Consider the following 16082-nt stretch of genomic DNA (forward strand, 5'->3'; position numbering starts at 1 on the left):
GTTCAACTTCAGATACTAAGTATAGATGATTTTACTAATGTTTTGCATCTTTCGTTCAACTTAGCCCTTGTTGAATAATTATACCAGTGTGACTCTGGAAATAGCTACAGTTTGAATGCATTTTATTTCTTTGACCATGTACGATAAAGGCTAATAATGATATACTTCATAATAAGAAATATGAATTGTAGCGAATACATCTTAGATATTCAGTCTATGCATTTGTTTTGAAATCATTTAGCACTTCTACACCTTGTGGCTGCACCAGAAACCACATGTGAGAGTTCAGTGAGAGTGGAAGCAGGGATTCAACAGTCTGTGTATTATGCCATCAAATTACAGACCTTTCTTTTTGACAGTTTCTCCTGCACTGCTCAGTGGTCAATAGTGAAACTAATTGTGATGCCATTTCCTGAAACTCGCTTCTCCTTTCTTTTTTCAAAACATGGCCAGCGTTTTTTCTTTTTCTCAGTTTCCTTTTCCCATAATTTATGGGAAAAAATGTGTTGTTGACTAATTCAGTACTGGATAATACCTCAAATCTACAGGATGGAATCAGCCAAGTTATGTCTGGAGGAGGACTGACACTTATTTGGAAACGGTGTGAAAGTGTAAATGTTTTTGCAACCCACAAATAGTCGGCTTTATAGTCTGTGCCAGGATACTTGTGGTTTAAGGAACAAGAGACAACTAGTTTTAAGTTTTAGTTTGACCAAAATGACTGGAGTGTGTAACCTTGGATGAGGTGTGCACTCACTCTATTTACAGGTTCTCTGTGGAGTATTTGACCAGTAGTATTGCTATGTATTAAAAACTTAAGTTGTTATTTCTAATACACTAAACATATGTGTGCGTGGTCAATATATTGGGCTTGTTTACTTGTTAGTGGTTGTTGCCTTGACAGAACTTATTCTCCCGACTTGCCTTACGGTAAATTCTTAATGTAAACAATAGTATTTCAATAATGCACCTTACAAGAAAAAATTGGTTTGATTACAGAAGTATCCCTGGTTGAATCAGTATTGAATCGATTGGAATTGGAAATCAAAGTAAATTGGAACCGTATGAATCGTTATAGAATCAGTTTGGGAAATCAATGGATATAAGTCATATAAAAAAGTCTGAATAGGTCTAACATTCAGCAACACTTGTAGTTTAAAGAACAACTTGAGACAAGGAATTTGGGCTTTTAGATGTTAGTGGCCTGTATTATGTTTGAAATAAGAAACATTACAGGGCACTTTTAAAAGAAATGAATAAAAATCAATTTAAACTGCTTGTTAAACAACACATTCTCTATTTTGTCTTGCAGTAACAGAGTGGGGTGACGACGTGCGGCCCATTACAGAAGAGGAAGCGATGGTCATAGTCAACCACCAGTCCACGGGAGACGTGTGCACCCTCATGATGTGCCTGCAGGACAAGGGCACGGTAAGAAGAAGAAATCTGTCATTTGTAATTCTATCTTCTTGTTCTGTTATTAGAGGCTGTCTGGGCACGTTTATATTACCCCAGTTACACCTCCATTAAATACCTTTTGTGTGACTGGGCTCAGATATAGAGCTTGACTACATGGAAGTGCAGGTGTTAATGCACAAGACTCCATGAGGACAGATTGTGATTCAATCAGCCAAACCACCTCCAGAGATGTGGTCAGGGATGCATTGTGACCACAGTCGGCACGATGTCAATACAATCGTGATGTAAAACTACTTACAACAACTAAGTGAGCAGAAATGATTATGGAATTCTTGAAAAGGGAGAAAAGCCCACACACTAAGCCCATTAAAGGATTGTATTTGTCGTAGTGATGTTTGAAGCTCATAAGGTCACCTTTTCAAGAGCAGCCATACTATATTTTCCTTTGGCAGACGTAATAATCACACATCAGCGTAAAAGTGATCAAACATGATAACACAGCTTCATGAACGGCTACCATCTTTTGTCATTCTTCTCCAATCTCATTTTGCTGTTGGACACTGGCGACACATTGACACCAGATGTAAATGAAATCTGTTTGAATTGATGTAGATTTGTACACATTTCTCTAAAAACGGTTAATTTTAATTCGATTTCCAAAGTTGACAGAGAACAGGGTTCACTTTAACTAGCATGACAAGTTCCTTTTTTTAAAAAATAATTTTATGCAGCTGTATATCAACTTCTTCTGTTTATTTCACTTATTTTTTAATGAAAAAATATTTATAATTTATGTTTTTTGTACTCGCATGACTTTCTGATCGTCCCTCAAGGAGGAGGGAGTTTTTATCTAGTACAGTAGAGAGACATAGTGACGAGATGACGCCTTTTTCAAGTCAGTACAGTGGAGTCAGTAGAGACAGGCGGTGTTTTGCTGTGGTTTGCTGCATTCAAATTACAAAATGTGAGTTTCCCATTTGTCAGGCAGCCAACAACAGAGAACTGAACCAGTGGCTGCTTTGCATTCTTTCACACTCGTTATTGTCAACAGGTAGGGAAGAGAAACATGTCCACACAACAGGGCACACACCCCCACCTCTGTTTATACAGGGTACTAACTTACTCAGTATGTATTAGTGTAGGATACAAGTTTACATGGGAAAAGAGGTGTCATGCTTAGTGTAGTTGCCTGGCAACTTGAAGAAGCATAGATTAACAATAACCTCTATATTATACAAGACATATTGAGACATGACATTAGTGATGAGAGAGAGGAGCTGCAAAAGCTTTCACTGTACTTGATTGTGTCCGTGAAGGCATATGTCCTAGGTGTCACAAGGTTTTTATATGCAGTACATGTACCTCATTCTCGTCTAGTATGTGCATTCTCAACTTTTTTCACGCAGATAAGCATTATGAAAAGTTTAGCTTGGTTTGGTTATGAGGCTGTAGGCGAGAGAATAGGTTAAATTTGTATCATATGTGCTTTAGTTTCAACTTGAAGTGTGATTGGAAAGTAAAGCGACGCTTACATCTGTGTTTACAACAGCGTTAACTTCGAATGACACCTAGTAGAGCCCATACCTCCAACCATCCTATACGTGATTCTCTTAGTTCTTATAGTAGAAATATATAAAAGAAAAAGGAAATTTATTTGTCGATTAGAAACCAATGTTGCATATGTCAACTAGAAAGGATCCAGTTTAACAACTTTTAACAATAGTTGTGAAACAAATAACTTAAAGAATTCAGTTAAGTGTTTTTTGCATAATTCTGCTAACAAATAAACCAACAAGCAAACAAACAGGGGTCAGAACAAAACCTCCTTGGTGAATGTAACAAGTCCTTTTTATTACTGATGTTAGTAATCTGGTTGTTCACTAGTGTAGGTTGACATGGGGCCACCACTCTGTGTCATTAACTAGATGGTGATGTTGACCGGTCACGCACAGAAGTAGCTTTGGTTTCCAGCAGAAGTGAGTTTGAAAAGAGAACATCAGGAGTCACACAAACCTTTCACCTAAAGAATCCATCATTTGGATCCAGAACATGCAGCCTGCCGCCTGTCGCCCTGAACACATCATCCTGGAGATTGGCTGTGGGGTTTTTTTGGATGGTGGGGGGGTGGGCAGCTGTGATGTGTGTGTTTTTGTTTTTTTGGCTGGGGGCCGGCACTGCACTGGAGCTGCCGAGCTACACTGCACAAACATGATGACATGATCCGCCTCAACAACTGCATCCCTGGCCCAGTTTATCCTCTTAGCACTGAGAGAACAGTAAGCCAAAGCTGCATCGGTGCATGTCATGAGGCTGCAAGTGCTTTGGAGGGGGCAGTATCATTTTTTTTTGGGGGGGGCAGTGGTACCAAAGCCAAAATCCGGTGCTATTGCTTACAGGAGAATGAGGGACTTAAGTAGAATTACAAGGGGTTTGTTTCACATGTTCATTGTATTCCTGCTCTCTGTTTCAGGTGGTACAAAAGATGATGTGGTTGATGGACCATGTGTTTAAATACACCAACTTTGGCCTAGTTTCCTTCATCCATGGGGACTTCTTCATCAGACAGGTAAGATGTCCACGGCTCCCACAGAAGGTCCTAGCAGGTTCAATTCTTTGCAATGATTTGTGTTTGTTTTTGTTGCAGCAACCTTTTTTTAACATGCTATAGGCATTACTACATGCACTACACATGTTTACGTTCAGGGAGCTGCTTTTTTTAGCTGGTTAATTAGCCTCAGGGCTGCAATGAGCAGTTGTCACCGCAAGATGAAAGTCCATTTCCCTCACGTGTGTCAACACCTTGGTTTTGCCCCTGAAGGTCTGAGGATTAAAATACAAGCCATGAGGTCATAATCTAACTCCTGGGTACTGCTGGCTTGTTTTTACAGCGCTCTGCAAGCGTGGAGTCACTCCCCATCTGCTTGTCCCAGCTGGACGGCAGATATGTCAGCAGGCTTCTTACAGCCATGGTGTCCTCTGAAGTAGGATAATAGTGGTGGACAGTAGTGTGGGAGGGCTGCTCCGCCCGGCTGGGTCAGACTGACCCTTTGTTGTGAGGGCAGCTGGAGCGGAGCAGCCTGCACATGGAGCCTACAGGGCCGGGGAATTCCTGGAATTACATGCTGGTTGTTGAGCTTCATTTTTGGCAAATAGCTGACAGGATACAGTAAAACATTCAAGGATTTGCTCACAATAAGATAATTTGTATCTTCTATATTCCCAAGTCTATTAATTCTAAATTCCAGAAAATGTACATGAATTAAACATTTTTAAGTAACACACTTATGAAAGACCTGCATCACTTGAGGGCTCTCATTGTCATGCATTTAAAAAACTAACATTCAGCTCTGCACTGTCCGATCCCTCAACTCAATACTGTACAGACACTAATTCTCCATCTACTCCTTTTTTCTGCTGTGTGACGTCAGTCTTATAGTTGCAGACAGCTGCTAGCAAGCATTAGCTACCCAGTGGGGTTGTTCGCTAAAATCCCATAAAAGGCGGCAGGTGCACATGTGTGAATATTCATGTCACAGATGGATGGTTGTGACTTTTTGTGCATGTTAAGAAACCTTCATTTTCACAATCCAGGCCTTTCACTTCCTGTTCCAAAACAAAAATTTGAATTATCTGTATCTCTCATCCCCACTAGTGAATGACAGATTACATCAGTTTTAACATTTGAAGCTGTAAATGTCAGGAAGGGCTAATCCGTTATCTCCGTGGTCGTGTTTTCTCTGTGGGGCTATAGGCAGGACTGGCTGGAACCAGGACAAGAGTCTGAACATATCGTGTTAAATGACCGATGGGTTGTATCTGTGTTTGTGTTTGTCCACTTTTGTTTTTGTTGGAAGAAATGGCCCACACATTCCTGTTTGACTTTCTGAGCTGCAGAAAAACTTGTTGGCAAGAGGGAATTACATTTTTTTGGGGTCATGGACTCGCATCAGGCACTGTGCCGAGGGTTAGGCACCAGAGGTCATTTCTGTCCTCTTTGCCTCTGTGTGATTCCCCTCTGACATTAATGTGTGTGCATCCCTGAAACCCGTCCCCAGAATACTTCACACTTCCACACGGCACAAACATCTGCCCCAGTCTGCAAAGCATCTGCTGTCCACTGAAGCTGGCAGACATGTCTCATTATGCCCAGCACAACACGGCACACTGTGATGGCAGTCACAGTTATGTTATGGGCGTAAAACCGATTTGATTATTATTGATGTATTGTCCATCAAATGAAAAAACTAAAATTTCAAAAAATACTAGTCACATCACAGATTAAATAAAGGAGACTTTATCAGATCACATGACGAGAGGAGAGTCGACCGACAAGGATGATCTGAAGTGTTTCAAGGGACATTGGTGGCCCCGGGCAAAGCAGTCTTCAACCAAGGCTGTTGGTAGAAAGCCAGTTGCACATTTCCTCATCAGGGGGGTTTCCAAACACGGTGTTGATGGACAGTCCTGTTCACAGTCTATCATAGGATATTAGGAGGTTCTCACAAAATTGTTGTAACTGTGGATCAGGGCCCCAGACAACTGCCTGCTTTGCCTCCCCTGTTGCAACGCCCCTGAGGATTTGGTGTCGGAGGATCCTAAAAACGTCAAAGATGTTTTGATGACACACCGACAAAGTGTGGTCAGTGTGTAAGAGAGAGAGCGAGGGCGATGCAGAGGGCTACACACCAAGTTAGAGATGTGTTATTATGAGAAGTCGACCGCTACAGTCTGGGTAATTAATGGAAGAGTGAGGTTGCCTGCAGCAAAATATAACATTACAGATCTTGGTTAACAAGGACTCCACAGAGTCTTTTCTTTTAAAATGTCCTGTGCAGTCTGTAACACCGGTGTTGTCATTACCTGCAGGGAAAACTTCCACACCTTGGCACCCCTTATATTTACAACCAGTGTCTAATAGACTATGGTTACTCCCTTGACCCCAGTGTCAAATCCAGCCCCAGTTCCAAATACAAGACTATTGATTTGCAAAGTAATATTGTTGGGTACATTTCCTTCAGTACACTTGGCTCTCAGAAGGCTCAGTCCAACCAGAGCAACTGTTCCAGGGTCATGAATACGTTTATCATGTGTGAATCAGACTGTGTCGCTGCAGCTAAGAATAGCACATCATAGTTTTTTTGTTTTGGCAAAATTATCACACGTTTTGTTGTGTCGCAGGCGGTTTTACTACCAGCAGCCGTGCAGATAAATCCCACGTGTGCTCACATGACGCACACAGAGGCCAGCCCGGCTTTGCTAATGCATTTAAAATGGCTTTTGACCAGACCTAACTAAAAATCAATCCCGCTCCTTCTGGTCCTGTCCATGCTAATGCTCTTAATGTTGTCAAGGCCGTCATGTTTTGCATCCGTTTGGGTTGTGCCAGTGATGTTGCTCTGACTGCACCACAGTGTTGCTGCAGCTAACTTCAGGTTTTGTGTTTTTCATTTGCTTATTAAGTTGATGAATTTAAAATTTAGCTTCTACTGTTTTTGTTAATTAAATACTCACCAAATCTTAAAGATAACCGCTGTATCTTCTGTCTTACTTTTTACAAGAGTAATAGTAGCTTGAAACATCTCGAACTCGACCAACAACCTGTGATGATTATGTTGTTTGAATGTTATGTTTCTGTTGTTCCTCCAGGGTAAAGCCTACAGAGACAAGCAGCTGGTCTACCTGAAAGATCACCTAGACAAATATTACCACAGCCGCGACAGGAAGTGGATAGTGCTGTTCCCAGAGGGCGGCTTCCTGCGCAAGCGGCGGGAAACCAGCCAGTTATTTGCCAAGAAGCACTCGCTCCCCCACCTGACCCACGTCACGTTGCCTCGTCTCGGGGCCACGCACGTTATCCTGAAAACCCTCTCCGCCCAGCAGGAGAATGGCAGCGTGGGCATCGAGACGGTGACCGCCAACCAGATAGGTAACTAACACATTAACATTCAAATTTTTTTCCCAATGTATTGAGTTTAAAATGTGGCAAAAATGAAAGTAAAACACATTTAGAGGGTGAAACCGCGAGGAAACCCCCACTTCTCCTAAAGTCAGTGACCAGAGGTTCTGCTCTTATTTATATATCTGTTCTGTGTTTGGCTCAGCTTATTATTAAGTATGTGACAAGGATGGAAAACAGACCAGGTTTCAATTTCACTAAAAGCTGTGTTTAAAAAAAAAAAAAGAAAGAAAAAGAACCGGTTTACAAAAAGGGAGAACAAGGAAGTCCACTCCACCAGGAATATATGCAGCTTTTGTGTCTTTGATTTTTTTCCCCCCTTGTTATTTCTGCCTTTTATAAAAGGAGAAATCAATAAAATATTTGTCATAAAAAATGAATGGATGAGTAAAATATCAAACAAACCAAAACATGAAGTCTGAGAACAGGGCTGTCGTATTCAGAGAAGGTTGAAACAGCACAATTACTTAAATGGTGAGTCATATTTTTCTAGCTTCTTAAAAATCTGTAAATAAATGTCATAATTTCTAAAAATGAGTTCTGTAGAAATTTCCCATTTTTTCCCATTCTTTGACATCTTTGTGAACTCCCGCCCTGATGTGTTCAACAGTTCTTGATCATATGTGGTGTTATGACAGCTGGAGGGCAGGGAAAGAACATGCTTCCAACATGAAGCATTAAACCATCATCTCCGTGTCCCACAGTCCTGTGGGAGTCCTGTATTAAATGAAAGGTGACTGCTGGTGGAGATTGCCAGCAGAGGAAAGGGGTGACGTTCACTGAGGTGCCAGAAATTGCATCAAGGTCCATGAAACCCCAGTGGTGATTTGCAGGAGTCTGTTTTGTCTGACTAGGGACCAGTCCTAAATACAGCCAATGAGGAGGGAGATAACTCTGCAATTAACAAGCTCTGAGAGGGAAAATTTCATCTTTTTCACTTTTTAACAATAACAAGAGAAAACAAACATCAAAAACCAAGTGAGGTGTACGTTTCTAAATCAACAGTCTTTATGTCCTTGTCTCTAAGTGTTGATATCACGCTTGCTGCTGGTTTCTCTCATTTTCTGGGAAAGGTCTGAAAACTTAAATACATCCCTGGCTATGCCTGCTCATTTAATTACAGTTTGTACAGATAAACTATAAAATGCTAAAATGCTGCTCAAGGTTAACTGTATATTGCCCCAAAATATGTAAATCACATGACCACAATATATGGGATTGTTGCTCGTAAACCCTTAAATCTAGATCATGGACCAAAACTACCTTTTCAGGGTATTAATCAGCAAAATTATCCTGATAACCTTCCTCAGCAGAAAGCCCAGTGTCATAAACACAGACGCACTGAGATCTCGATGCCTGTGCACGCTGCGTACTCTGTTTACCCAGCGGACTCTGCTGGCTTCGCTTCAAAATCCATTTTAAGGGTGCGGCGTGTTAATAGTAATTCTGAGACTTTGGTGCCAGCATCATTGAGAGCGTGGTCCAGAGAGCTCAGCCTCCGTCGAGTTTGCAAACACAGCTCTGTGTTCATCAGCCTCAGCACTAATGGCAAGATGCTGTCTGTTTATCCCTCTGCAGGACGGACTGAAGGGGTTTCTCTTAATTAGCCGTTGTAAAAACAGTGAGCAGTGTCATTCGTTTGCTGAATTATGTGCCCTTTGTGCAGTTTTTTTGGCTTTTCCTGCCAATTTACAGTCTTTGGCCTTTTCTTCAGTGTCAACATATTACAGCAGAGATTATGTTTGTAACCTCTGGCAGGAAGAGGGACCTTTTAGACACATCAGTCTTTGTGATATCCAATTGCACGCTTTGCTTTCCCCTGCGTTTGTGTGTGTCTGTGTGTGTGCTGCACTTCCAGTTCATGTTCCAGTTTGTTCTTTATTTATACATTCTTGTGTCCTTTCCTCTGTTCCAGCATCAGAAGGGGAAGCCGGTTGCTGCAGTAGTGCTTGTCCTTCCACTCGAGTCTAGCTAATGGCATTAAAACCTAGGGCAAGACAAAAAACCCACATAGCCAGAGGAGCGTTATGTCCCTCATTATCCTCTCTGTGTGTGTGTGTGTGTGTGTGTGTGTTCAAAGACACAGCTCTGTCTCCCTGTGACCCTCCATGATGCTCTGCAGAGGTGCTCAGAGCTTGCTGACTCACTCGGAGACAAATGGGCCACTTGGAGAAAATAGGATTTGATGTAAATGTGTGTGCTGTTGTGCGTCGGCCATGCAATGTCACCCGAGCTAAATGCACTGCTCAGTGCGGATACAGAGCACGGGGGTCACTGGTTGCCACTGTAGCTCCCAGCCTGCAGAGACACTCAGTGTGCAGCTCAGGCCGATACGGTTTGTGTTATAAAACAGTTGGCAGGTAAGCAAAGTCCACAGCTGTGAGTCAGGTAGGGTGAGGCTCCGTATGACCCACAGGTAAATGCCTCCTGTTTATAGAGTTAGACAAATAAATTACGGAAAGTAAACCGATTAGTCATTATACCCGATAATCCTTATAAAACACCTCATATTCCTCTATTTGTTAAGGACTAGTGCTGTACCTGTTGTAAACATGCCTGTTTGGACTGGGCTATTTACTTGGCCTGTGGTTATGGTTCACCTGGTTATTCAAAGTTTGGTAAAGCTGGACTCTGTACGCAGAACCCTGAACGGAAAAATCAGTAGTATTTTTAGTCTCAGCTCCGGCTGCGACAAAGAGCTGTTCAACGGTTTATTCAAAATTGTATATATATTGCATGCATTGTGTGTTCAAATTCTCCATTGCTCTTCCTTAGATCCTCAGCAAACCATCTGCCAAGTTTGAAGTAGATCAGAAAATCTGTGTTGGGGGAATAAAGACAGCAATTCCTCACATTTTGAAAAATATATATAAACACCAACCGAGCAGATTTTACCAACTCGGCTGTTTAATTCACACAGATAGAAAGATGTTTGTTTAAAATCTAAAAGTATGAAATTGCTCATTAAAATGCTTGGTAGGAAGCTGAGAATGACGATATTTACTGTGTTTGATATGAATTAAGTTTGATATTTAACTATTAGTGAATATTAAAACGGACGCCAAGTTTCACATGCATGACGGGACCTCAGGCTTTGAAGAGGAAACAACTGGTCACATTAAAATGTTCTTCAGGCGTTGTGCTGAAAGCCTTGTTGAAAGTACTGGTTAAACCGGAGGTATGCAAACACAGGATTATTTATTTTGGTTCAAATAAGGGAGAGGGCTACACATAACTTTACTCTGTGATAGAGTTGTTTGTTGTCATGTAGTGGGAGATGTCACCAATGTCCATTTTAAATACCTGTCAATTCAATGTACTTCAACACATTGATTCAAACATTATATAAAAATCTATACGGCAGTAAAGCGTTGCAACATCGCCATCGATGGCTTAATAAACCCAGAGATTAGACAGTGGCATCTATCACAGTATAAACAGCCCGGATAAATCTATAATGGCTGCCAAACTCCATAATCAAAGTATTATAAATAGCTGGTGGTCTGCCGGATTGTGACGCTGCTGGTTGTTATGGGTGACACTGTTTACAGGGAGGAACTCAAACTGACAAGGTGTCAGCCGCGATCTGCTCTAACCGCTGTTACTGTTGTGCACCTAAATCAAAGGATGTGTGTGTGTTTGCATGTGCAAGGTACAGCTGTCTGTTCTCCACTATTGTTTGTGACGTCTCCATCTCACTGCACCCCCCGCTGCTCTACGTTGTCTGTGTTCTGTCTCGTGAGCAAGATTTCTGGTTTTCCTGACCCCGACACAGTGTAATTTCTCAGGGCTGATCTGCTGTAAAACATTTCTCTACTGTATCACGTAGCCATGGCATGTTTGCTTTGCATGAAGAAGTCGGTGTGTGGGGGAGGTGCTCGCTACACAGTCATTTTCAGACTGTACGGACTGTGACATTAGTCAAGCAGTCAAATGATGCACAGCTTCACATCAGCCTCAGTTTACATTTGTCCTCCTCGACTGAGGCTGCTGCTGTTTTGCCAAGTTTGTGCTTAGAGCAACACTCACTCGGCATTTTAGCTAATGTGCTTGTTTTCTATCAGAACCCTCGGGCAGATGTTATGATTGTAATCAGTTTCATCTCTGTGCATCCAGGAAGTTAACAAGGCAGGGAGGTAATTAGAGTCTCCAATAAATAATTTGAAATGCTCTCCCGCTACTTATTAGAAACACATCTTCTGTCGACATCTTTAAAAAACGGCTCGAAACTTATTTTAATGTTCATGCCTCTAATTCATTTCAGCCACAACTTTTCTTTTATTGTAATCCAAACATTGTTTTAACCCTTTTCAAGGATTTTAGAGGTTTACATACTTTATTTTAAGCTTCTACATTTTTCACGTAAAGCACCTTGAGCTGCATTTTATTCGATTAAAAACTGACGTATAAATGAAGATTATTATTAAATGTAGGAAAAATGTGTAGCTTTTATTAAATGCACATCAACGTACTACACAAGTAACACACAGATAATGCTTGAGTCCATGTCAGTCCAATGAATAACTGAGTTTATGTAGTAGAGTATAAACATTAGCCTTTTAATGCCTCTTTTCATTTATTATCTTTTGTTTATGCACAGGCAAGAGCAGAGCTGACCCAAAATAATGAACATAAATAATTGTACACTTGCAGCCTGCAGCTACAAACCAGTCCAGCATTCCCTCTTGCCTTCCTGTCTCAATACTTTCATCACCCTTTCTCCCTCTAATCCTTCTATAGATTGTAAATGAAATAAAAAAAATACCAGAATGTGTGTTTTCATAGTAATTTATCGGTAAAATACCGTGTAAGCCATGAAGCTTTTGAGAGGAAAACAACCATTTTGCTGTGACTCACAGACGTAGCTTCCAGACAAATTCGGTCTGGTTGGGGCTTCAGCTGGTTTTCCACCAGTCACTGGCACATAACCAGCCTTCATTTGGCTGCACTGCTATGATATAATAATCTCCAGGGACACGTAATGGTTACATACTCAGTCTTTAAGATGGAGGAGGAAAGCGTGTATTGAAATGTCGTTGAATCTGTACGAGCTGTAGACTGATCTTGACCTGTGAGTCTGTCTGGTTGGACACAAACAGGAAAACTGTACCTACCGGACGTGTGGATATGTTTTAGTTATTTATCCCCGTGTGTCTTCTCGTCCATCTCACTCTCTGTGTTTCTTCCGTGACAGGTAACAAGCGTCGAGGCCTGCAGTGGGTAATAGATGTGACCATAGCATACCCTAAAGCAAGACCCATGGACATCCAGACCTGGATCTTTGGCTACAGGCCTCCTACAGTCACACATGTACATTACAGGTAAGGACATTTCACTTTTACATCTGAGGTTTGTTCTTGCTTCGTGTATGATTCTGTAATTCTGTTATTCGCACGAGAGGGAACGCATTACCATTATCGCAAATTCATCATGCATCCGACATGCAATACAAACATCACACGGAAATTACATCATGAAGTAAGTGAAAATCTGTGTTGGTGAATTCAGGTCATGATTGGGGCGAGTTATGAGAAAGACGGTGGCTGTGTCTGAAATCACTCACTACTTTGTAGTGCTCTCCGAATGACTATTGAGAATGTTTATTTTTTATTTAGTGGACGTATCCCACAATTCATGATAAGTGGTGAACTACTGGTGGTTTCTAGCTGTTCAATAAACACCATTGTGCTCGTGCTGAATGAAAGGAAAACATCCGACAGACGAGAAGATACAGAAATGTATAATGTGAAAACTAAATTGTGCCGTGTCTGACTGAAACGCCTTCGATGCTACTCAATAGACGACAGCGGCAAACAGAAAAGTCTTGATTGAAAAGAACTCAAAGTCGGAAGCATATTTTCTATTTATTCACGTGTGCACTATAACGTTCTCTACATGGAGCTCGGGGAGAATGAGTGAGTGATTTCAGACACAACCAGTGACTTTGCTCATGTCACACTCAGGCTCTCATACATCTACCCATGTCTATGTCTATGTCCTCTCCACCGACCAGAGAAAAGTAGAAATCTCCCTCATGAGAGGAATCACGTTACCGGGGCGTCACATCACAGATCCATGATAGGGTTACACGTTTCGTATATATTTAGTGCTCAGACTTTGAGACATACATGTGACTCACTTTACAAGCACTCACCTCCAGAGGTTTGACTTATCACTGATTTACAAGTCCACCCTCGAATAACACAAGTTCACTGCAGCCAAACCCACCTTGCATACCTCAGCAGAACCCTGAGGTCATACAATGGACCTTCACATGAGACACACCATCTGCTGAATGCGTGGAACATTCCAGTCCCTGTTCATGTTGCCTTGCTTTTCTGTCTCCTCGATTGGAATTAGCTTTCGATGAGGGTTTTTATCGCAGTTCAGAAAACATAACTCGTAAAAATTAGAATTCAGGGAAAAGAGTGTTTACTTCAGGGCTGACTTTGCATAAAAATAATGACATTTTTAAGCATCTACAAGGCCTCAGTGATTTTCATTCCCTGCTATGATGTGTTAAAAAGATATTAATGTTTATTATTTTTAATTAAATTAGTCACTCGAGATATATATATATATATATATATATATATATATATTTTTTTTTTTTTTTTTTTGTTGTGCTGTACAAAAGGAGTTGAAGTCAGGGTCACCTATGGCCCTTTGACATTCTAATTTCCATTTTTCATACTTCACATGTTTTAGCGGTTTAATAATAGTCATTAGTTGAGGATAAACATTGGTTTAATTGTATAGTTTTCATTCTGTGTTTTTCTAGCTATGACTGGAGTTCTGCTGTTGTTGTACTAGTTGAAAGAAATTCAAGTGGATGTTATTGCTGCACAACATCACTGACTTTAAAAAGAAATGCTGCCGTAGTAGATTGACAACAGGACCTTTCATAGACAATAGAGAAAATTCAGGACAGGATACAAACTAAACAATCGTATTTACAATCAATATCCCACATTCTGTAGCTAAAACAAATCTCTGCTCTACTGCAGAGTAAAGGCACTGCCCCTTGTCCTGCTCTCACTGCCCTCCAGCTTCCCCTCTGTTGCTACTCCCGCCACTTGAGGATATGATGAAGGTGGACCAGGACCAGACTCAGTCCAAGGTCCTCTGTGCATTGTCTCGACAGGGCAGATCATTAGCGATGTATCCAGGCTCAGGCAGGAGTCATCAAGTAGAAGTCGTCTTGACCCTTAATGTTCCCTTGCACCCCTCAACAACTTCCTGACACAGCTCCCGTAGTTGTGCACTCCTCTACGTGCACGGTGGGATAGGGGAAAGTAAAAGGTGATTTATGAACCCTGGCTTGCCGGGGCCTCTCTCTAGAGGCTCCTCTGCCCGCTTGGACTAAAGCAAAGGACTCATTAAGTCTCTAATTAGACGAGCAGAGGATGCACTAGTCCCATCCCACCTCGGGGACCCTCTAATCAGCCATCGACACAATCAGCTTCCCTCGCTCGGTCAGCAGCTCTGCATCCTGGGGACAGGCAGGGGAGGCACCCGACCAAGCTGAGGGCACAGCTGTTCCCGGCTACATGTGTGCACACTCCCTGCTCCCTGAGCCGACGGCAGAGATCACAGAGAAGTAAGATGCAGGTGCAGAGTCAACAAGAGGATTACTCTGCCCGCTGATCAAGGGAACACTGTGGGGGAGTCAGCGATATGATGCTGATAGGAGAGGTGGCTAGACGAGTGTGACCATGTTTCTGCTGTGTCAGTCCAGGACACACACAAACACAGCTTACAGACATGACCTCCTGGTAAAATCTGCAGAATTGGCTATGGAGTTTACCCAGAATTCACCTTTTATACATGCACAACGCAGCGGGAGGTTTTCTGCACAGACGCGTTCACAACAGCATCAAGTCAGAGACAGGATGTGACGTTTTAACTCCGCTGCATAGATCGCGTCTGTTCGCACCAGCCCGACACCATCGTCAGATCTTATCACCACAAACTGTAGACATCTACGTGTGTGACGCTTTTTCACCGGGAGATATCTGCTCTCTTTTTGGTTTGCTTTTTTCATTTTTGCGTCCAGTGCATATGAAAGCAGCTTATGTGTTAACTTCAATGTGAAAGTTCAGGGACTTTCCCACTATCTTGTTTGAGTGGCTTGCATCAGATTGTTGTTTGCAACTGTGTTGCACTGTGGTCATGTGTGAAAGGGAAGGATCATCTTTGTTTTGACAAAGAGTCAATTTGAAACATTAACATGCTAAAAGTGTTAAAAGACACAAAGTGAAGTAAAAAAACAAACCTGACTGATATTGGAATGAATACAGTTCAAAATAATTAAACTAAAAGTCATGAAATGAATAGTGTTATCAGAGAACCGTCAGAATAGAGGACTGTCAGACAGTGTAGTGGCTATGACATCAAGCAGAGTGTCAGCTGTCGGCCTTTATCGGTGATTCAGCATATTGAATCTGCAGTGGAGGCAGCGAGTGAGAGAGAGGGAGCTCTCTGACTGTCTGCTCAGCTTAGCAAATCACCGATTTCACCCGTTTAGTGTGGTGTCACCTTATTTTTTGTTCTTCTACAAGCAGGAGAAGAGCAGAGACCGTTGAAGCACCAGCTGAGCAGGGAAATGCTCGGCCAGTTTGTTTTTGTTTCTTTTTGGAGATGCTGCCTCTTCTGGTTTTTATTTTTTGGATTATAAATACAGACTGCTGACCTAGTTATTCATTTC

General features: G+C 41.8%; 1 protein-coding gene across 3 annotated transcripts in view; it reads left to right on the forward strand.

Annotated features, from left to right (window-relative positions):
- lpgat1 (lysophosphatidylglycerol acyltransferase 1) overlaps positions 1–16082 on the forward strand; it is a 37696-nt gene that overhangs the window by 9100 nt on the left and 12514 nt on the right. For all 3 annotated transcript variants that reach the window (XM_035143778.2, XM_035143779.2, XM_035143780.2), the window contains exons 3-6: positions 1313–1431; positions 3890–3985; positions 7066–7345; positions 12570–12696. In XM_035143778.2, coding sequence (XP_034999669.1) covers positions 1313–1431; positions 3890–3985; positions 7066–7345; positions 12570–12696 — 622 coding nt within the window. The remainder of the gene's footprint in view (positions 1–1312; positions 1432–3889; positions 3986–7065; positions 7346–12569; positions 12697–16082) is intronic.

The sequence above is a fragment of the Hippoglossus stenolepis genome, chromosome 20 (genome assembly GCF_022539355.2).
Source record: "Hippoglossus stenolepis isolate QCI-W04-F060 chromosome 20, HSTE1.2, whole genome shotgun sequence".
Classification (NCBI taxonomy): domain Eukaryota; kingdom Metazoa; phylum Chordata; class Actinopteri; order Pleuronectiformes; family Pleuronectidae; genus Hippoglossus; species Hippoglossus stenolepis.